This window comes from Cajanus cajan, chromosome 8, assembly GCF_000230855.2.
Source record: "Cajanus cajan strain Asha chromosome 8, NIPB_CcT2T_4, whole genome shotgun sequence".
Taxonomy (NCBI): Eukaryota; Viridiplantae; Streptophyta; class Magnoliopsida; order Fabales; family Fabaceae; genus Cajanus; species Cajanus cajan.
The window spans coordinates 9,060,406-9,083,746 of record NC_138524.1 but is presented as its reverse complement, the minus strand read 5'-3'; the positions used below and the strand labels follow the sequence as shown (position 1 = coordinate 9,083,746).

Sequence of the window (23,341 nt, the reverse complement as noted above, 5' to 3'; positions counted from 1 at the left end):
CTATCAATAATTTGCCTAATTAACAACAAGGTTAAATTTAATTTAAATGTGACATCTTTATATTTTGTTATTGCTTATTTATTTAATTTTAAATTTCTTTGTTGCATGTTCACCGGTTAAAAATATATTTTATTGGATGGAATTCTACGATTATAGTAGATAAAACTCAACTTTGAAAAATGGTGAAAAAATAATTTTTGTCTCAAAAATTAGAAAGGAAAAATAATAATATGGTTATAAAAATATTTTACATATCAAAATTTGTTAGATATCAAAATATAGTTGTAACATATATATATATGAGAAGGATTCAAACGACACCGGTGTAACTTTTACTAAGTGTTACACCGCTCAATAACTTTATATTAAACGTGAATTTTGAAAATCCAACCGTTAGATTGAAAGTTCATATCTCTTAGATCATATATATCAAATTTTACATTAATCTAAGATGATTTGATACTTCATTCTTATAAAACAAAATTAACGTAATATATACATTTCAAAATATACTAAAATATGAACACTTTGATTACCTTCAAGTTGTTGTTCAATTTTAACAAAATTTGACATATATTATCTAAGAGATATGAACTTTCAATCTAACGGTTGAATTTTCAAAATTTACATTTAATATAAAGTTATTGAGCGGTGTAACACTTAGTAAAAATTACACCGGTGTCGTTTGAACCCTCCTCTATATATATATATATATACATGTGTGTATTATGAATTTCATAATTTTTCAGTACTTTCATGAAAAAATTATTTTTAATTTCATAAATTTTTTAAATTTTTTATTTTTTAACATATATTCTTTAATTCTGCATAATTCTTAGATATAAAAATTTTATAAATAAAATTTAATATTTTGAGAGGGATCAATAATTCCTCACAAATTTCGTCACAAAAAATTTTATGGTGTGTTTAGATGAGGAATTTTATAAATTCAAGAAATTTTAAATTCTTGGTATTTGAATTAGTTTGATTTCAATTTCTATCATTCTTAATATTTTGTTTAGATAAGTCAATTTGAAATTTCTTAAATTTAAGTTATTAGATTAGATATGATAATTTGATTTTATCATGATAAAATTGATTTTAAAAATATATTTATATGTTGAGATTTTTAAATTAAATTTTATAAATATAAATATTAGTTAGTTTTTAAATATTTAATAATTTTAAAAATTAATATTAGATAATATTTAATAATTTTAGAAGTATTTTTGAATATTCAATAGTTAAAAACATCAAGAGATAAGATAAAATATATAAGTGAAATAAGAAGAACAAAAAAATGAGAAATTTCAAATTCTTACTTTTTTGGGAGAATTTGAAATTCTACTATTTTAAGAAAATTCACAAATGCTTGAATTTCAATTTTTTTTATAAATTCTCTATCCAAACAAAGTATTTCACCTCAAAAAATTTAAAATTCTTCATATAAATGAATTATTTCATTTAAATTCTCCATCGAAACACACTATTAATTAAGCTATTTGTGAAGGATTTTGTGACAAAATACAAATATTGACAAAATTTCCATCACAAAATCCGTCACTAACTTATTTATTATAGTATTGTGACGCATTTTTGTGAGTTAATATTTATAGAAGAACTTAATCCGTCACAAAATCTGTTACTAATTTTATTTTTTAATTCAGTAACGAAAATTGTGACGAATCTTTTAGAGACAAAATTTAATCCGTCACAAAATTCGTCATAAACTTCAATAAATGATAGTCCATCACAAAAATTAAAATTCTCTCACAAAATTCGTCATTATTAGTGACGATATCTTATCCGTCACAAACATTCGTAACAAATATTAATTTTTATAATAGTGTTATATAATACACATGGTAAAAATACTAATTATATATAAAATATAATAGACTAAATGCAAATGTTATATAATATTTTTAAAATAAATATAGTCCATGGTTGACAAACAAAGATTAATATATGTTATTAATAATATATAATATTATTTTTTAGACAATAATATATATATATATACATATATATATATATAATATTATTAAATAATATATTTTTTAAATATATTACAATATAATATAATTATTATATATACTTTTGTGTATATATTAATTTAATATATATAATATATATCATTGTATATTATATATTTCCATAATAATATTAAACCTTATATATATATATATATAATTAAATAATATTTATTATTATAATTATAATATTCGACATAAAATATACATAAAGAGAGTTTATCATATCATTTTACTATTATAAGTCAATTTTTTCATCGTGACAAGAAAAAAAACCAACATGATATGATAAAATTATCATATCATCTCATTCTATCATAAACAAGTTGTTAGTTATATATTGTCATAAATAATAGTTTCATTAATTTTTTTATAATAACTATAAGATTTTTTTTACTAATTATCAATGTAATATTTTTATTAAAAGATGTAATATTTTTTAAATTAACAATACATAAAATTTAAAAAAAATTTGAAAAAATATAAATATATATATTCATTAATAACATGCGATAATTGGAGAATCTCTTGTTAAATACATATGATTTTTTTTGTATGAACAACACATAAATTAAGTTTAAAAAAGAACGGACATAATTTAAAATACACAAAACACGAAGAAAGAGTGAAAGAGAGAGAAAAAACTAAGTAAAAAATAAGTCTTAGAGATGATAGGGTTAATTTGGGCATTAGGTAAATCAAATACGCTCTCTTCGCCTTTTTAAAGGCAATCGACAATTCTTTACCTTAAACCTTATCTTTTTTCCCATCCCTTTCCGACCCAATTCTCAAATCTCCCAATTCCTTCTTCAAACCCTAATTCCCCTTCTATTTGCTCACACACCCTTGCAACCTTAAAACCTTCATGTTATTTATCACCTTTGTTTATGAAATTATAGGTTTCTTATCAATTGATTTGATACCCATACTCACACAGTGAACGATATAAACTTCAAGCAACTCACGATGTTGTCCGGGGTCCGCACTGGCCTTAAGAGAGAATTCGCCTTTGCCATGAAGTACCAGTCTGAGATCTATGTTTCTACGGGTCGAACTCGCTCCAACATGACCCAAAATGCAGTTCAAGTCCCCAATCGCTCCAACAAAAAAAGGTATAAAAAATCTAATTTAGAGAAACCAAAAAGTGGAAATCTTACTGATTTGGTAAAAAACAAGGAGGAGGATGGTGATACTATGAATGAGAAAAAGGCAAAGAGTGATGCGTACAACTCCGAGGAACCCAAGAGCCAAGTGGGTGGTGAAGCTACAACGATTGTGTGTAAAGAGATGTACAAGAGTGATGAGACTAAAACTAAGGTGGTGCAAACAAAAAAGCAGCTTACTTGTGATGATGAGATCAAAGATGGAGCCGGTGGGAATGATTCAATGTTAGGTTGCAAAGCGAAACCCACAAGGAGGTTTACACAATCAACACTGAAGAACTTGGATGATGGTGATGGTAAGGTGGCAAGTGATGGTGTTCAAAAGAAAGTTGAGAGTGATTTTGTAAAAATAACTAAGGATTTTGCAGGGAATAAGTTTCCTTCTAAGCTAAAAGACCTTTTATCCTCTAGGATTCTTGATGGACTACCTGTGAATTATGTTCGTAGCACAAAGGTATTTTCTTGTTTACTTGTTAAAGTTTACTGGAGTTTTTGTGATATGTGAATTTATGTTTAAAGTTAGCCTACTTTTTTTGTAGGCAAAAGTTGTAGGTACCCGAGGAGTAATTTCTGGCAACGGGGTTGTGTGTTATTGTGAAGTTTGTAATGGGATTGAGGTAAGTGAACGAAAATGAATTTTATGTTGCAACAATCAACAAGGTTTTAAATTACAATTGTCTTTGTCATGTATGAGATAAATGATTAATAATAAGATATATAATTTTTTTGGATTTGGTTAGAGAAGTTTATAAATTTAAGGAATCAATTGCTATACAATTAATAAATTGCAAAAAAAAAATTGAAGTATAAAAAAGTACTAATGAAATGTTATGTGATTAGTCATGATATTCAAAATAAAAGGCAAAAGTAGATAAATCTAAAAAGGAAAAGTCATGTTTGAATAAAATTAATTCCTTTTTTGAATTTTTGATATTACAAATTTTTTTATTTATCAAATGTTACTGAGTTATGATCATCAAACATCCCAATTCCTTGAGTTATGACTAAAATTGTGATTATGGACACTTTTTTAAGATCTTGGTAGTCGATATCATGTTAAGATCCATTGGTTAACTTTTAAAAAATGTTTATTGATGAAACTAGGTTGTGACACCCACAGTTTTTGAGTTGCATGCTGGTAGTTCAAACAAGCGCCCCCCAGAGTATATTTTTCTTGAGAATGGGAATACTCTTCGTGATGTTATGAATATGTTTTTGAACATTCCATTAAGAACTTTGGAGGAAGCTCTGCAAAGGATACTTGGAGCCTTTATATTCAAGAAATCAAAATTTTGTGTGAACTGTAGAGGTTTGGAATCCATGCATTTAATTTTGCCACATTTTTTTTGTGTATGCTCACTTGTTTTAGATAGTTTAACAAACAAATGAGTTGTGTTGTATACTTTTGTAGATGTCAATGTTGTATCAAGATTATTTTGCAATTCATGCACAATGTTAAAGGACTGTCAACCTTTCCCCACTCAAACAACAGAGACTAGCAATATTTATCTTTCAGAAGCAGTTCAATCCAGGTATTTATGTTTTATAATCATAATTACAATACAAATAACACACCTTAAGAGTTTAAGATAAGCTTATCTATCACAAAACTTTGATATTTTGTTTTACACTTTTGTGAAATAATTTCTTTTAACATTTTAATATTTCCTTCAATCCTTTTTATAAATAGCAAATGATAGTATAAAACATACTATCATTTATTCCTCATACAAAGAACACAAGGTAGTATTTTAAAGGAATAATGATACTTGATATAGCTTTTTAGTGTTGTTATGTATTAACATTAAGGCTTAATTGCATTTTTGATCCCTCAAGTATTACAATTATGCAATTTTAATCCTCAAGGTTTTAATTGCGTAACTTTAGTCCCTAAAAAATTGTAATTGTGCAATTTTGGTCCTTTAATTTTTAATTAAACAATTTTAGTCCCTCAAATATCATAATTGTGCAATTTTAGTCCTTCAAATATTATAATTGTGTAATTTTAGTTTCTTCCATTACAAATTTAATAATTTTAATATATATATATATACATTATTTTAAAAGAATACAATTATTTATCTATTCAAGTTAACGTATATTATAATTTTCGTTAATGTATCAAATAATATATATTTATTATTATTACTAAATAAATAAAATTTATATATTATTATTTTTATAATATTACTAATAAATTAATATCAATAATATTATTAGTATATTTATAGATAAATTAATAATTTGATAAATATAACTTAGTATATATTAATATCTTTTTACAAAAATATAAATATATATCAAACCAGTATAAAAGTTACTGTTAGTAACTTTTAATTTATATATTAAAATTATTAAATTTGTAATGAGAAAGACTAAAATTTCATAATTATGATATTATTGAGGGACTAAAATTACACAATTATGATATTTGAGGGACTAAAAGTGTTCAATTAAAAATTAAAGGACCAAAATTGCACAATTATAATTCTTTAAGGACTAAAATTACCTAATTAAAACCTTGAAGATTAAAATTGCACAATTACAATACTTGAGGGATCAAAAATGCAATTAAGTCTAGCATTAATAATGAGGGTATATGAAATAAAGGTTCAAAACTTGTTAATAATTAATAACTTTACACATTATAATGTCATTCACTTAAAAAATGGAGCATGTAGAATCAATTATAAGGTTTACTTGTTTCTATATTTACTACTTGACTTCTCATCTATAAACATGTTCACATGTATAACAAACTACAAATTGATACATATAAATTTTTGTTTGATTAAACACACATAATATTTTTTATATGATATATAGTTGAGTTATGCGTTTTTTGCATTTCTTTTAGTTATATTGACATAACATCCCTTATATGATTGTTTTAGATCCCTAGAACCAGACATGCTTCCAAAATTAGTAGATAGTGGAATGAAACAAAATGCATGTCATCGTAAGAGTCAAGGAAAACTAACGAAGAAGTAAGTGTGTTTCTGCTATGCATATTTAAAACATTTGCGTGTATTGACATCTTATGTTTTAGTCTTATTAGATATATTATATTTCATTTGTTTGTTTTTAAAAATTTGAAAGGGATTTACGTTTGCATAAGTTGGTTTTTGAGGCGGATGTGTTGCCGGATGGAACTGAAGTATCATACTACTCTCATGGACAGGTTGCCTTGATAATGACTTATTCTTATATACTTATTTTTTTGCAACTTTAAACTTTTCTAATTGTGTTTTTTATTATGTGGGCAGAAACTTTTGGTTGGTTACAAAAAAGGATATGGAATTATTTGTAGTTGTTGTAACAACGAGGTACTTCTTATTATGTTTTAGTATATGGTGTCCTAAATATTTTATTTGATGACATATTTGACATGTTTTCTTTACATAAAAAATGGATGAACAGCTTAGCCCTTCTCAATTTGAAGCACATGCTGGTTGGGCATCCCGACGAAAGCCGTAAGTTGCTTAACTTAGTGGGTGTTGGTGTCTTGTACCTTATTTATGCATCAAGTTGTGGATTAAAAGACTCAATATATGTTTTTTTTTAAATTTTTTTGAATAACTTTTTTAGTGGGATTCAATCTTTTTTTTTTATTTCACTATTACTATATTTTAATTCTTTAACAACATTTTCTTTCTTATAATGTTACTATATATCGAATAAACAAGTTATTTTAATTTACAACATTTTTTTGAAAAATATCATTATAGATAAGATAATATTTTTATTTTTAATTATTTTCAAAATTAAAGTCTCATATCGAGTAAAAATATGTCACATAGGTTATTTTACAACATTTTTTTTTTAAATGTTACTATAATTGCTTCTAAAATGAAAGTCTCATGTCGAGTAAAAAAAATATATTTCTCTCATCTCTAATTGTTACCCATAATTAAAACCCCACATCAAATAGATAAATGACTCATAAAGAATATATATAATCATATAATTATACTTAAGATAAATGAATTTTGGTATTTTATATATAATTAGTGGTAACTAATTAAGAATGTTATAATAATTGATAGTAATATCTAAATTAAAATTAATTATTATTTTTTGTGATATATAAACCAATAATTACATTAGTGTTTTTAGGAGTGGACCAATGATTATTTCCAATTTAATATTTTTTAATTTATTGCAGCTACCTACACATATACACATCTAATGGAGTCTCACTTCATGAGTTGTCCATCACCTTATCGAAAGATCCTAGGTTTTCTACCAATGATAACGATGACCTTTGCAGAATATGTTTAGATGGAGGGGATCTTTTGTGTTGTGATAGTTGCCCAAGAGCTTTTCACAAAGGTGAATTCTTACTTTTATATTTTAAATAAATTTAAATATGTTTTTAATCACTATAAAATTAGCTAATTTTGATTTTAATGTTTGTAAAATATTTTTTTTATTTTTTATTTTTTAAAAGTTGAATATCATTGGTATACTATCAATGAAACTTTTTAATTACTTATGTGTTGAACACAATCTCAAGTAATCATCATAGGTGACACTTGTTAGTGTTTGTAATAATATATTAACATGTGGCATCTTTAAACAAATTGAAGATGCTTAAAATAAATATCATTTATTTATCTTAAAATGAAAATCGAAGACCAAAATTAATGATTTCAATTTTTATGAAAATGAAAATTAAACAAAAATATTTTGCAAAGATTAAAACTAAAGATTTGTTTTACAAGAACCTATAACAATGTTTTTAAAATTTTAAAGGGTGAAAAATAAAGATAAAGATTTATAGGGACAATTTTTTTTTTTTACAGGAATTAAAAATATATACTCAAGTCTTTCAAGTAATTAGTTTTGTCTGAATGCTATATATCTGCATAAAGATTGTTTGTAACTGATCTCATTATTACTTTCGCCATTGTTCTATATAGAACATATATTTTTCCTTGTATAAAATTAACTTGGGATTAATATTTGAATCCATCACATCATAATCAGTGTTTGCAAATTTTTATATTGTAGTTTGAATGAGAGCCAAAATAATAAGCTTTAGTCCCTTTTCTTCTTACAGAATGCGTAAATCTTCCATGTATTCCAAGTGGTGTTTGGTATTGTAAATATTGTCAGAATAAGTTCCAGAAGGACAAATATGTTGAGCGTAATGAAAATGCTAAGGCAGCTGGAAGGATTGATGGCATTGATCCTTTAGAACAAATAAATCAAAGATGCATTCGTATTGTCAAAGAGTTTGACTATGGTGGATGTGCACTCTGTAGGTAATATCTTGTATAATTTTTTTAGCAAGTTATTATATCTTATACGAGGGAGGTTATAATTACACCGGTATAACTTTTATTAAGTATTACACTGCTCAATAACTTTATATTAATTATAAATTTTGTAAATTCAACTGTTAAATTAAAAATTAATATCATTTTATACGTGTATATCAAATTTTGTTAAAATTGAACAACAACTTGAAGTAGTCAAAGTATTCATATTTTAGTGTATTTTGAAATGAATATATTACGTCAATTTTATTTTATAAAAATGAAGTATCAAATCATCTTAGATTAATATAAAATTTTGTATATATGATTTAATAGATGTGAACTTTCAATTTAACGGTTGGATTTACAAAATTCACATTTAATATAAAGTTATTAAGCAGTATAATACTTAATAAAAGTTACACTGGTGTAATTATAAACTCCCTCATCTTATATATATATATATGTGTTTTTTATGTTCTCCTCTATGATCTTTTGTGGTTGATTAACAATAGCAAATGTAGTGATATTACAAACATTTGTTCTTATAGTTCACTTGTTTTTTTTTTCCTATCTTGGTTACAAGTTTTCTTACTACTTTAATATATTTATTTGATGATCCAGATGTCAATATTTTACCAAAAGCTTTGGTCCTCGAACAGTAATTATTTGTGACCAGGTATTACTTCATGTGAATCATTCACTATAATGCCTTAATAATTATATTTCAATTATTGTATACTATCTATTTCGATTTAAATTAATAATTTATGTCTGTGCTCACAGTGCGAAAAGGAATACCATATTGTGTGTTTGAAGAATCATAATATTCAAAATCTAAAGGTGCCATATAATTGTTTTCTCCTTTTGATTTTTTAATTAATACATGTAATCATTCATTGTTAGATGCTATTACCAGGAATTACCTAAAGGGAATTGGTTCTGTAGTTCAAATTGTAATCAAATTCATACTGATTTGGCGAGTTTGGTGGCTCGTGGTGAAGAAAATATTCCAAATTCCCTCCTGAGTGTGATTAAAAAGAAATATGATGACAAAGGATTAAAAAATGGGGATGATCTAGATATAAAATGGAGGGTTCTAAACTGGAAATTGGATGAATCTGATGAGAATGAAGAAATGCTTTCAAAAGTTGTTGATATTTTTCACGTGAGTATATTGTGATTTTTGTATTGCTTAATTTATTGTTATCTTTCATATGTACTGTTTTAAGTGAGATCAAGAACAAATTAACATTTGGAGGCTTATTTGAATATTACTTTAAGTGAAAATTTAGTGTTTTGATTCAATGACTCAAGTGATCTTATTCAAAATGGAATGTGTTTTGTAGGAGCAATTTGATCCAATAGTTCATCCTACTACTAGAGTTGATTTCATTCCAACAATGCTTTTTGGGTAAGATTTTGTATTATTGACTTTCTTTTATAAAATGTATATACATGTGATAAAATTTGATTTTGTTGGCTGTATTCCATAGAAGGAAGACTAAGAGTCAAGATTTTAGAGGAATGTATTGTGCAGTGCTAATTGTGAAGTAAGTGTAATGTTTTTGTTTTGTTAAATATTATTTTGTTTTTAAAAACATACACGATTATTGTGTGTATTTCATGATTTTACAGTCAAATGATTGTATCTGCTGGAATATTCCGTGTGTTTGGGCTAGAAGTGGCGGAACTTCCCTTGGTGGCAACTGTTGCCGATTATCAAGGACAGGTTGTCTAATATACTTTACAATGAATATTCACATTATTTTTTAATTTGAGAAATTGTTTAAAGTGAACTAAGATTGTGCAAAATATTCTTACTGAAAATTATATAATTTTCTTTCAGGGTTACTTCAAAACCCTATTTAATTGTATCGAGGATTTGCTTAGAACATTAAAAGTTAAACATTTTGTTCTACCTGCTGCAACTGAAGCTGAATCATTATGGACTAGTAAATTTGGATTTACAAAGCTAGACCAAGATGGGGTTCGTAATACTATTGTGTTTATTTTTTGAGTTTCATTAGTTATTTTCTTTCTTAAACTTATTTTGATTCTCATTGCAGATCAACAATTATAGGAGATACTATCACATGATGACGTTTCAAGGAACCTCGTTACTACATAAGCCAATTCCTGCACTTTGAAGTACTTTTACTTGGATTATGTTAAAATTTGGAGTGGCTCATTTGCAAATATGAATTTATGGATTTTGCTAGGTGCATAACTGAGTACACTTATAAATATATGCAAAGAGTATATGCTCATCATGCTTTATGTTAGATAGGAATGAAAAAAATTAGGGGTGCTTGGATTTTAAAAATACTATAGAAATCAAGACATGGGATTTTCAAAATTTTATGTCAAACTTATTTATCACTTCTAATATTAGTGTTCACCATGTTCCAAAGCGGGTCCTATATTACACTTTATCTGTTTGGATTTGAGTTTGCAAACTTGAAAATCATGAGTCACATGCATGACTTTCGGCGACAGAGACAAGACATCTTCTTGAGAAGGGCCAATATCAAAATTTTATTTATTTATTTTTCTTAGAGAGCCATAAAATATTTTTACATACACATTTTGGAGGAGGGGGGACAATGGCACCCCAATCTCCCTTGGCTACGCCCTTAATTACTTTGGACTAACTTTACATGTAGGGTAGAATGATGTTAAGATTTGCAAAATAAAATGACTTTTCCAAAAAAGTTGCAAAGTGTAAATCATTATTTTGATACTTAAGTATAGCTAAAGCTGATAAATAGATGGATCACATTTTTTTTTATTTAGATTGTAATGTAGATTAAATCAAAATAATTTATTAATCCACTTGAATTTATTAAAAAAAATCATTTAGAAATCAAATATATATGATTTATTAACATTTTTTTTGAATGGATATAAAATTCATTCATAAAAATTATTTTAAAAATTAAATAATTTTTATTTTTAAAATATTCTCTTTTCTCAATTCTCTATATTTTTTCTCTCATCTTTTGATTTATAATTATCTTCTTTCCACACAATTAATATGTCTTAAATTTAATAATGTTTTATCAACATATTCGCATACAATTTATGAATGTTGCAAATTTAACATACTTTTTTTTGTGATGGTTGTTTATCCTATAATGAAAGCGATAATTCATATTTGGCAAAGAAAAAAATATTAATTATCAAAAAATTATATTAGCTTCACTTTTTCTCATCAAAATCCAACCATTATATATTTTTTTTCATTCACTAGTAATTTTGGATGTTTGCTAAAATTTTCTGAAGATTTCTAGTGTTCTATCTTAAACTTTTGACAAACTAAGCACGCATAAACAAACTCTTTTGTCTCTCTCTTTATCCTAGGCCACCAAAACATCTTTTTAAGGTCTTGGTATAACTTAGTGGCTCTTGGGTGGATACTAAGACTACTATTATGACCTTCCTCAAGGATCATCTTCTTAAGCTCAGGCACACAAGGAACATACAACCTATACTTAAGCTTCAACACTCCATCCACACCAACTCTAAACTCACTCTCTTTCCCTTGGTTCAACTTTTCTATCTGACTTAACAAGAAAATATCTATCGTTTGACCCTCTCTAATCTCATCTATTAGGTTATTGGTTCCTCTCATGGTTCCCAATATAATGCTCATAGAGGTCAACTCAAAGGCCAAATTGAAGTCTCTAAACTCTTCTAACAAGCTAAGCTCTCTAACCATCAAAGTAGACACTTGAAGGGATTTTTTATTCAAAGCATCAGCCACTACATTAGCTTTACCAAAATGATAGCTAAGCTCAAAGTCATAGTCTTTAAGGAACTTTAATCATCTCCTTTGTCTCATGACAATCTCTTTTTGGTCATTATCCTAAGATGCTCGGTATGCTCTTCCCTAGTCCTAAAATATATAAGGATGTCATCTATGAAGATTATTACAAACTTATCAAGGTATGGATGGAAGATTATATTCATGTAATCCATGAATACTCCGGGTGCATTAGTCACACTAAAAGCATAACTAAATACTCATAGTACTCATAGCGGTTCCTAAAAACAGTCTTTGGAATGTCCTCAGATTTCACTCGAATTTGGTGATAACTTAATCTCAAATTTATCTTGCTAAACACACAAGTCCCAACTAGTTGGTTCATAAGGTCATCTATCCTAAGCAAATGATATTTATTCTTAATGGTAACCTTATTAAGTTGATTGTAGTCTACACACAATCTCATGCTCCTATCCTTTTTTTCACTAGCAACACAGACGCTCCCCAAGGTGCCACACTCAGCCTAATGAACTATTTCTCTTAAAGCCTTTTTATTTGTTTCTCAACTTCAACTAACTCCTTATGAGACATCCTATAGGGTGCAATAGATATGAGTAAGAACTAAGTACTAAGTCTATGAAAATTTAGTCTCTCTCTCAGGTGGTAAGCTGGAATGTCTTTAGGGAAAACCTCGGGAAACTCTCACAAGAGGGATCTCAGTAAGCTCATTATCTTTCTCAAGTTTCAAATAGGCAAGAATCATGTATACTTATCGTTTTCTTTTAAACAAATGTTTATCTTATTAGTAGTTAAAAACTTTGCACTCTTACTCGCATCAAAGGTTATGAATTTTTCAAAGAAGTTTAAAAGGACATAATTAGAAGATAACGAGACCATTTCAAGAATGATATCTCGTTGACTAAGAGGCAAACAGATGAGGTCAACCAAAAACTATTTTTCATAAATAACAATAAGACACTTAAGACAAAATTTCAAGCCATAAATAACAACTTTTCATATATAACAATAAAACAAATAATTTTAAGTCATAAATCAATTCATCAAAACATACCATTCAATCGATAAAAGCGTTCTATAATAAGTAATTAATGTCTAATATCATCCAATTCACACATACAATTATTATCCTTTCATTGTCATCATAACAAGTCCTTTTTAGGGTTTTCCATAGAAACTCACAAGAACCTCAAATCATACGATTATAATCCAAAATATAAAATTAATCATTCATTCAACAATTCATGTTATTAATTACATACAAGAAAAACAAAAAGTGGAATAGACATAATTGGGAAAAATCTCTCATACATGAGCATACAACTTACACAATATTGGAGGCCAATCCCACCATCCAGCATACAAACTCATACTTAGAGCGATGTTTCTCACTCCCCGTTAACTAGATAAACTACAAACGATGGGTGCACGACTTCGATATGATTTCTTTCTTACTCCTATTCTGTGAGCTCTGAATAGAGACATAAAAGGGTTTGATTACAAAACTTTCTTTTAAAAATCTTAACCTTCCTTCCTTCAATCCTCCTTCAGTTAAAAAAACTTAACTATATTAAATAATTATCTAACAATCTCTATTAATAAAATAAAATAATCAAAATTATTAATAAAATACTTATATTATATTTTATAAAAAAAATGAGATGTTACAATCTTAATTAGACTAAAACAATAGCTCTTAACAAGACTTATTTTCACTCTTATCAATATTCTAGGATTTTTGTTCACATGTTTATTGGGAATTTTGGGATTGAAGGGCAATCTTCTATTTTATTATTTTGTAGTAGTTTTTAGTACATGTAATATGTTATGACTTTGTTTTAATGTATTTTTGGAAGTTGGAACTTATGTTTCAGGTTATTACTTTATAAGACACATAACTTCCTATCTTTTGTTTAGTGATATTGTATTTATGCAAAATGAATATGAGATATATATTTATAGTAATATATAAAGAAAATATTTTTTTATATCTTTTATATATATATATATATTAATACATATATATATATATATTTTTTATTTATATGTAAAGATATTCAAAATCGAATTGACTCAAAACAAAAAATTTTAAATTAATTCAAAATATAAAAATCGAAAATCTAAGGAAAACCATAAACTCGAGCCTACATTCCCTTAATGGACCCTGCCCCAAACACATTACCCTAAGGCTGACATAACTTATTGTTTATGATTTGGTTTTTTATTTCGCTAAACCATGGGATTCGGTTTAATTTTTGGATTGGATAGAAAATTGACTAAAATCAAATTCAATTGCACTTATATGTAAATCATAAAAATAAAAGTAAAAAAAATATATTAAAAAATATAAAGCGTAAATTAAGTGAAATAATATATATAATTAAAAGAAAAAAATAACTTTAAAACAAAAATAGAGATCGAAGGTGATTACAAAATAAGATGATTACATTTTTTTTAATATATAATAAAGAAGTATAAATGTTAAAAAGCATGAAAATCAAAAGAGGTATCCCTCTATATATAATTATGTATATAGTATAGAAGTATAGACGTATATAACTATATTTTTTTTTTCTTCAAAAGCACGTGTAGATATATAAAATTAACACACATAACATAAAATGTTTTTTTTTAATAAAAATGTATGCTATTAAATTATGCTACTATTTTTTTTTCTTCCCTAAATGTATGTTATAATATATTTGGTATAAGTTATTAAACTGAATTTTAGAATAAAAATAAATTATTTATAACATTTTAAAATAATTTAATTTCAATTGATAAATTATATATATATATGTATATATATTGAGACAAAAATATTTAATATGATAACTAAAATTATATTAAATAAATATTTTTACTAAAAATAATAAGGTAAGTATTATATTTAGCATTTATATACTTTTAATTTATTTTTACGCACAATTTTTAAATAAATAACATAATATTGCATATTTTAAACTAATTTTTAAATAATAAATTTTAAAAATTATAAAAGCCAAACTAAATTAAAATATTGATTTGAATTTCATAATACATTCAACTCGAATTGAAATAAATCACAATATTTTTAACCAAAACAAACCTTTCTTAATTTTTTTTTTGTTTAATTTGAATGAATTTTACAATATGGAACAAAACTGCACTTTGAACACTCATACTTATATGTATCTTTGAAGAGTAAAATTAAGAAAAAAATATAACTATTCAATCCTTAATTTTAACTATCAACCAATATTAATTGCTCACTTTTTTGTTTTTATTTTATTTTAATAGAAATATAAACTGCCTTTATTTATACCAAGTCAATAAAAGTGAAAAATTACCATGATTTTAACATTAATCTAATGATTGTTTTAACATTAATCTAATTTGAAGAAATTGCAAATAAATATAAACTACCTTTATTTATACCAAGTCAATGAAAGTGAAAAATTACTGTGATTTTAATATTAATCTAATGATTGTTCTAACATTAATCTAATTTAAAGAGATTTCAAACAAAGAATTGAGAAGATTTATTTTAAGCTAATTTGAAGAGTTTTTAAATAAATAACTGAGCAAACTCTTTTATGATAAAAAAATATTAGAATTGAATTTCGTGACGATTTTTGGATTACATGAATCAATTTAATATTTTTAGTTATATTTATTTTTATACTTTAAATGCTTATGATACAAATATTATAATTTTAAAAAAGAGTATATATTATTATAATTTTTTATAATAATTTTTTTTTTATTATAATGAAATTCAACTAATATAAGGAGTAAGGTCTTTGAAAAATACATGTGAGGGGTTTGTATCACCAACGTTCAATATTTGATTTACTGATGTCGGGTGTAGAAGCGGGAAATTCCAAATTTTGAAAGGCTAAAAATCAAGCCGTTGCCAGCCGTTAATTTTTATATTTTGAATTGTATCATTAAAGAAAAGAAAAAAAAAAAAGCACATAGTCACAAAATATTAGTATACAGAGGAATTTACCATTTCATCCTTCCCTATTCCAAAATTTAGAGTACAATATATTCTTCTCTTCTTCACATTTCACAACACCCCACTCCACCACTCTCTCTCTCTCACTCAATTCTCATTTTTCAGGTGAGTACCCTCTCTCTCTCTCTCTATTTTCTCTTTCACAGAATCGTCATTTCCGGTTATTTGATTATTTCAATTGAAAATATTTGTTTAGTTTTTTAGCAGATTGAATCTAGCAACTTTGCAAACCCTAGTTTTTAAGGATGGGTCAGATCCAGTACTCCGAGAAGTATTTCGATGATACCTATGAGTATAGGTATACTCACCGTTCTATTTTCTTCATTTTTTTTATGATTAACCTGGTTTTGTTCATTTTTTTTTATATTATTATTATTATTATTATTATTATTATTATTATTTGTTTTTTTTAACATTAATTTGTTGTTCAGACATGTGGTCCTGCCTCCAGAAGTCGCCAAAATGCTTCCCAAGAATCGTCTTCTCTCCGAAGTATGTGATTGCTTATTTGTTTATCTTACTTTGATTTTGAGATTTCTGTGTATAGATATGTGATTGTGATTTTTAGGTTTTGAATTAAAAGTTCGTTTGATTAGGAATCAGTCCTCAAAAGGTTATAGAATTTTTAAGCACAGTGATTAACTTTTGATGAAAAGCCTTAAGATGATGGTATAATCTGAGTTCTGCACTGAAATGATTGACAACCGTGAACTAGTTATAAGAATACTTACACTTTTTTTTTTGTTTTGTTGAGATTAATAAAAATACTTACTTTAATTTGATTACTGTTTTTTTTTTTTTTTTTGAGATTAATTGATGCAGGATGTTATTATTGAGTTCCGATGGTGTTGCTTTTATCTAATTTTTTAAACTTATTTTTTTTAGGGAATGCATGATATTTGTTCAATAGTCATGGAATTGGGGTTTTGTTATGTAGATTTTTTGAGTGAAGGTGATATTTTTTTGTGTTTTTATTTGAGGCTTTCTAAGTATTGGGTTTTGGTTTAATGTTACAGAACGAGTGGAGGGCGATTGGGGTTCAGCAGAGTCGTGGTTGGGTTCACTACGCAATCCATCGCCCTGAGCCACACATAATGCTTTTCAGGAGGCCATTGAATTATCAGCAACAGCAGGAAAACCAGGCCCAGCAAAGCATGCTTGTCAAATGAAACACCTCCCTTTGAAAATCTGAAAGTTGAATACATTGTTATATAGGTTTTTAATTTTGTTGGAATATGGGTGTTATGAAGACCTTACTCTGGTGGAATTCTCTTTTAGTGGAGAATTTTCACTTGTTTTTAGTTGTCATTTGAATGCGTTGTGGTCATGGTGTTTCTTGGAGTTGCGTTGGTGTAGTGTACCTCTCGTGTACTCTTATGCATGGTGGATTATAATAGTAGTCATTTTCAGTTGCATTCTGCTATGGTTCCACGATTCTGGCAATTGTGGTTTAATGGTTTTTCTGAATGGGAGTTTGAAATAAGCAGCTGATGATATGTTTTTGCTGGTATTTCAACCACCAGACTATGCATTTGTATTAACGTTGGAAAATTAATTTTTGAATATTTTAATGAAAAACATAAGTTTCAGTATAATTATAAACTTATGGTTGGAACACATTTTGTTCTTCACAGCTCCAAGAACCTTTTAGTCTTCAAAAGATTGTCAACGTATATAAGGATATATTTAATGAGAGGGTCTTTTGTATGCGAGTAAAAAGTAAATCACAATAACATTTGAAGTGATCAAGATTTAATATAATGTTTTGTGATAACTTTTTAAGTCATTTAAGTTTTTAAAAAACTTCCATGACTCTTGTGCTTTAATGTTGACTAGATCTAAGTTGATAAGTTTAAGTTTAAAAACCCATTAAGTAAGTATTTAAGTGTTTGCCCGATAAAAGTAGTTAACGATGATTGATACCCAGATGAGTATGCGTGTTGTGTTTTATGTTTTAGTTTCTATATTATTTTTACATTTTGATTCATGTGTACAAATTTTATGTTTTTATTTTTGTATGCTTTAAGTCTATCAAGATTTCTTTTCTTTTCTTTTTCCTTCTCTCATATCCTCTTCTTTTTTCTCCTTGTCACCTCTTTTCTTTTTATTTTGCAAATTCTATTTCCTTTAAATCTTTTTATATCAACTAATTTATGTTGATTCTAAATCAAAGAGTCTCAAGAATTATATAAAATAAAAATGACATGCTAGTTTCAATTTGTGGTGACACTTTTTTTTTTGTATCGGTAAGGATTTCAACATCTTTTTAATCTTGTTATGTAAAACACTTTGATTTATCAATTAATTCTTTTTTTAAGATAATATCATGTTTTCTCCAATCTCCAAAAATTGCATCCAACAACTATACTTAATAGAAACATTTTTGTTTTCAAAATTGACAATTTAACAATCATTAATTTTCTTTTTATGCTTTTATACTGAGTTTCGATTTTGTAGTAGTGTCAGGAAATTTATAGTTAACATAACTACATGACAATTGATAACAGAAATTAAAACATAACAGAATTACTCAAATAATAGTCGCACAAATATTTGAACAAATCAATTTATTGATCAAATAAAGTTATAATTTCATTATCTTCATAATATTTGTAATGGAAAAATGATAAATATATATGTATATATAATCAAAAAATTAATCATAATGGAATAATTACTTTATTTTATTTCATTATAATTTATTAATTTTTTTAAAATTTAATTAGAATACATTGATTATGTAAATAATTTTTATATTATCTTCTACTAATTATTTTTTTTATACATATTAAATTTGTTAACTTTACTAATTAATTTCTATATGATATATTTATTAACTATTATAATTATTTTATTGAGATCCATAAGCAAAACATATTTTTGTGAAAAAAGAGTTGGTGTGTGTGTGTGAGTTTTTTATTTTTTATTTTTTAAAAAAACATACGGGCCTTGGACTCTCTCGATCAGAAAAAGAAAAGGAATTCGCACCATTTTTCCACACCCAAACATTCCCTGGAATTTGAAATCCTGAGCCAGAAAAAAAAGAAGACGAAAGATTCAGACCAGTTCCGAGGTAGTTCCTTTATCTGATTAATCCTTTCATATTCTAATTTTGATGGAATGCCTATAGTCTATGATTTTGTTCTTGTAAATTGATTCTAGGGTTTGGTATTGCAATTTGGTACCAGATTCACTTACCTGCGTCCATGGCCCGTGCACGCAATCTAATGGTTGCTACGGGTTTACTTGCTTTCGCTGCAGCAGGCATGGCATTTCCCTTCTACATGGCGTAAGTCTAATTCTCTTCATTCTATTTTCTTCACATTACTTGCTCATAACTTGATGCTTATATTATTATGCATAAGTTAAAAATAGAATAAACTTTTCCAATACCAATAAACTATTATGCATAAGTTAATAATAAGCTTTTGAAGAAACTAAATTGAAAAGTTCCTACAAATTAGCTTATGTATTGAATCTGTTTGGGTTCAGAAGCATTTCTAGGAGAGAAAAATAGGAAGAAAAATTGAAATATATACATAAGTTAAAAAATAAGATTTCAGATAGGCTAATAAGAGAGAGTTTGTACAAATTAATTCATGTAAAAGTCAATTTAAGCTTATGGGGAAACTTACCCATTTTTCTCACCCAAAAGTGTTTTTAGAGAAATTTATTCAAACAGATTTATAAACTAATTTTAGCTTATAAAAAAATTTATCTCATTTTTTTTTTCTTTCCATAAAAGTGCTTTTGTAAAAGTTTACCCAAACATGTTCTTATTATTGTTATTGTTATGGTTCAGTTCATCAAGGAATCCTGTTATTGACCCAACAAAGCCACTTCCACCACAAGCCACTTTTCGAGGGCCTTACATTAACACAGGCTCGCGTGATGTTGGTCCAGATGCTGGTCCCCAGAAGAAATGAAGCAAGTTGAGTTAGATGATCAAACTCATATGCTTGTTGTTTGAAGGAAACTTTTTGACCCCAGTTTGGTGGATCATGACTTTAAGCACACCCTTGAAACCGAGAAAGTAGGGAAGTTTTTATTTTTCCTGGAAGAGGTTACTCAATCTGTATCTATGGTTTATGTTAAATTGTTCATCTTAGCTGTTTTAATAAAAAGATGAATACTGTTATTTATGGTGTACTGGCTGTTTTCTCTTGTGACCATACATTACAACGACAACTATAACAACAAAAGTCTTATCTAATTGGGTGAACTCAGTTACATAGATGACTTGATACCATTTGGTTTGATTGAAGACCAAATCCTCAGAGATATGATTTATCATGAGATATTGCTTAATAACTTCCTTCAATGTCTTTCTTGGTCTCTATTTTCTAGTCACTAGTGCTACCTGTACCTCTTTCCATGTATCCTTTGTCTTGTGATAATAATTGCAAAAAATTTAAGTTCTGTAGCAATCTGTTTACCTGCACCTTTGGCGATGCTTAGCACATGTTTGGAAACCCATCAATGTCTCACTGATTTGATGATTTTTCATCTTAACTCGCAAGAAGTTGCAGAAGCTGCTCTCAGTAGCTTCTGAAGAAACAAGGATCCATTTCCCGCAACTGCTGTTCCAAACACGCTGTTAGTGTGTGATTGGATTTGAGTTTGCAAACTTGATTTTGTATAACTGATGCCATACTCTCAACGTTGTTAGTAGTTGCTTCTTGCACAACTCAGCGTTGGGTTCTAAAGTCGTGTTTGCATTTGTTTTCTGAACATGAGAATTACCAATGATGCATAGACCTATTGAACATGGTTTTGGCTTCCTGCGGTACAAATCCAAAGACACTAATAGTTGCTGCCAATTACATAGATTTGTGTTTTGATGGAAGATTGGCAGATGCTTGCATTGTATGCTAATGATGGCAAGTTCGTTTCGGTTTAGATTTTGGGTAATAATTGCTTTTTTCTTAAAAGCTTCCTCAAGAAAATGTAAAGCTTAAGTGCGTGTTTGGTTTTGATTTGTAAACTTAATTTTTCTTTCTCTCTCTACGTTTACAAGCAAATTTACGTGGAAGCTTCAATTTATTACTTCTCGTAAACGTGAATTTTTACGTCTAAAAGCTGAAGCAAACACACGCTAAGTGTCAAGTTGTTTTTAAATTTTTATGACAAGTTCTATTCTATGTGCATTTTGATTCTTCTAGTTTTAATACTCACATTTGGTCTTAATAATTTCTTAATTATTAAAATTGTTTCCTTAGCTCTAGATTTTTTCCAATTATGAAAATGGACTCTCGACATCAGGAGCATCCCAAACTAAAACCACAAAAATGCCAAATTCTCTAATGGTGTAAAATCACCTCCATAGTTCTATCCTATTTCAGCTCTACAGAGAACCTTGTATGCGTAAATCTTTGAAGTCACAACAACCAAAAGAAACAGTGTTGTAAAAGACTAAAAGTCACATAGAAAGAAGAGACAAATAAAAACAACTGAACAAAGTTGGAATCCTAACAGGCAAATGGAACAATAAAGCATAAAAGGGGAGCGGAATTGCTGCCTTTTTAATTTTTTGTGTGTGAAAATTGTTCTTGCAGTTTTGGGTCAATTTATTCTAAAAACTAATTATTATTTTTGTAATTTCTTGAGGAAATTTAAATAAAAATGTTTGCTTCCCCTTGTTAATCTTTAACCAACATCTTCATATTCTTTTTGTTTCTTGCATATTTAGAAAAAAATTTCTAAAAGAAGTCCTCTTATTAAACCATGTGTTTTGGCGACGCTGACCAGCAATCATTGCAACCCACGAATTCACGTTCATTCTCTACTTGTTTCCAAAGCACTTCTGGTAGGAAATTTTTATCCAACTGTGTAATCTTTTCTCCGATTTTAAATATAGGAAAAAAAAAACTCATGAATCCTAAACTTAAATATAAGTAATTTTAATTAATTTTACCTGATTTAATAATATTTCTAAAATACTTTTTTATTTACTTTAGATTTTTTACTTTTAGTGACTTCGTATTTTATTCATGATATTAAGTTCCAACAAAGAATGATATAGAAAAAAAAATTGTTTTATTTTAAATTAGAATAATTAAACAAGGTTAACTAATTTTCCTAATTACTGATTAAGACTGTATGATAAGATACTGGATAAATCTTTAAGTTAATTTGACTAAAACAAATTTATTTAATAAACAAAATTATTTTAGTAACTTATTACAATAAGTTAGTTTATAAGGTACTAACTTTCTTTTGTTTTCATTAATGTTGGGGGCGGGGGAGAGTGACGAAGACAGAGAATAAAATTACTCCAATAATAATTTTAAGAAGATTTAGAGGGTTATTTTAATTTTCTCATATCATCTTCATCACCAATAAGAAGTTCTTACATAGATTATTACAATAAGAACTAGTTTTTATTTTATTTTTACCATTAGAGTGAAGTAATTTAGCTGTCATGTGTAGAACTGGTTCTTATATAAGAATCTACAAGAATTGGGTTCTTGTAGAAAAAAAAGAAGAAAAAAAATAAGTATATTTTAGAATCTACATAAAGTGAATTAATAATAAGTTAGGTTCTTCCATTATTTTTTTTACATAAAGTGAATTAATAATAAGTTAGGTTCTTCCATTTTTTTTTTTAATCTTACATGACATTAAGTGTCTCATTAAAAACCTAAAATGAGTTGTACCATTACATATATTCTTACAAATCGTTCTTTAATTGAATTTTTATAGCAAGAGTTGAGAATATAAGATTTTGAAGTAAATGAACGTTTTTTTTTATAATCATATTTTTCATTCTCATAGATAATTTAAACATATCACATATATTTTTAATATTTGAAGATAACATGATTTCATTTTAATTTTTTTAATCAATAGAAATTATAATAATGGTAATAAGATTCAAAATAAAAACTCTATCCACACTACTATGTTGATAGGGTTATTTTTATGGTATTTGTCCTCCTCTCAACAATGCCACTGGGGTTATTTTATGGTACTTGTCTGAGAGGATATTTTATGAGTTATTTTTATAAGGTTATTACACAAACATACTCCACAATGATGAGATATTGTCCGCTTTGGGCCTTAGCCCTCACGATTTTACTTTTGGTCATTACCCAAAAGGC

General features: G+C 26.9%; 4 protein-coding genes across 7 annotated transcripts; 3 read left to right on the top strand and 1 right to left on the bottom strand.

The window, feature by feature from the left end:
• Positions 1-2,357: 2,357 nt before the first annotated feature.
• LOC109799085 (Acyl-CoA N-acyltransferase with RING/FYVE/PHD-type zinc finger domain-containing protein) lies at positions 2,358-10,841 on the top strand. The gene is made up of 18 exons (XM_020359576.3): positions 2,358-3,650; positions 3,736-3,813; positions 4,301-4,505; positions 4,608-4,728; positions 6,091-6,183; positions 6,296-6,377; positions 6,463-6,522; positions 6,617-6,669; positions 7,362-7,528; positions 8,259-8,463; positions 9,082-9,136; positions 9,244-9,300; positions 9,377-9,625; positions 9,807-9,871; positions 9,954-10,010; positions 10,096-10,189; positions 10,307-10,447; positions 10,527-10,841. The coding sequence occupies exons 1-18, from the start codon at positions 3,000-3,002 to the stop codon at positions 10,605-10,607; spliced, it is 2,514 nt and encodes an 837-aa protein (XP_020215165.1). The 5' UTR covers positions 2,358-2,999; the 3' UTR covers positions 10,608-10,841.
• Positions 10,842-11,746: 905 nt separating this feature from the next.
• Positions 11,747-12,986, bottom strand: LOC145950228 (uncharacterized). The gene is made up of 2 exons (XM_083061286.1): positions 12,914-12,986; positions 11,747-12,222 (listed from the first exon to the last, which is right to left on the bottom strand). The coding sequence occupies exons 1-2, from the start codon at positions 12,984-12,986 to the stop codon at positions 11,747-11,749; spliced, it is 549 nt and encodes a 182-aa protein (XP_082917412.1).
• A 3,208-nt stretch (positions 12,987-16,194) lies between these two features.
• Positions 16,195-17,656, top strand: LOC109799082 (cyclin-dependent kinases regulatory subunit 1). Of its 3 annotated transcripts, none has more exons than XM_020359569.3 (4): positions 16,195-16,346; positions 16,438-16,539; positions 16,673-16,733; positions 17,258-17,656. In XM_020359569.3, exons 2-4 carry the CDS (start codon positions 16,487-16,489, stop codon positions 17,408-17,410), a joined length of 267 nt encoding a protein of 88 aa, XP_020215158.1. In that variant the 5' UTR covers positions 16,195-16,346; positions 16,438-16,486; the 3' UTR covers positions 17,411-17,656. The 3 variants fall into 3 exon arrangements, with proteins under 3 accessions (XP_020215158.1, XP_020215161.1, XP_020215159.1); XM_020359572.3 differs by having other exon boundaries at positions 16,214-16,346; positions 16,449-16,539; XM_020359570.3 differs by having other exon boundaries at positions 16,215-16,346; positions 16,446-16,539.
• A 1,499-nt stretch (positions 17,657-19,155) lies between these two features.
• Positions 19,156-20,454, top strand: LOC109799083 (uncharacterized). Of its 2 annotated transcripts, none has more exons than XM_020359574.3 (3): positions 19,156-19,314; positions 19,430-19,530; positions 20,044-20,454. In XM_020359574.3, the coding sequence occupies exons 2-3, from the start codon at positions 19,448-19,450 to the stop codon at positions 20,165-20,167; spliced, it is 207 nt and encodes a 68-aa protein (XP_020215163.1). In that variant the 5' UTR covers positions 19,156-19,314; positions 19,430-19,447; the 3' UTR covers positions 20,168-20,454. The 2 variants fall into 2 exon arrangements, with proteins under 2 accessions (XP_020215163.1, XP_020215162.1); XM_020359573.3 differs by having other exon boundaries at positions 19,404-19,530.
• The last annotated feature ends 2,887 nt before the right edge of the window (positions 20,455-23,341 follow it).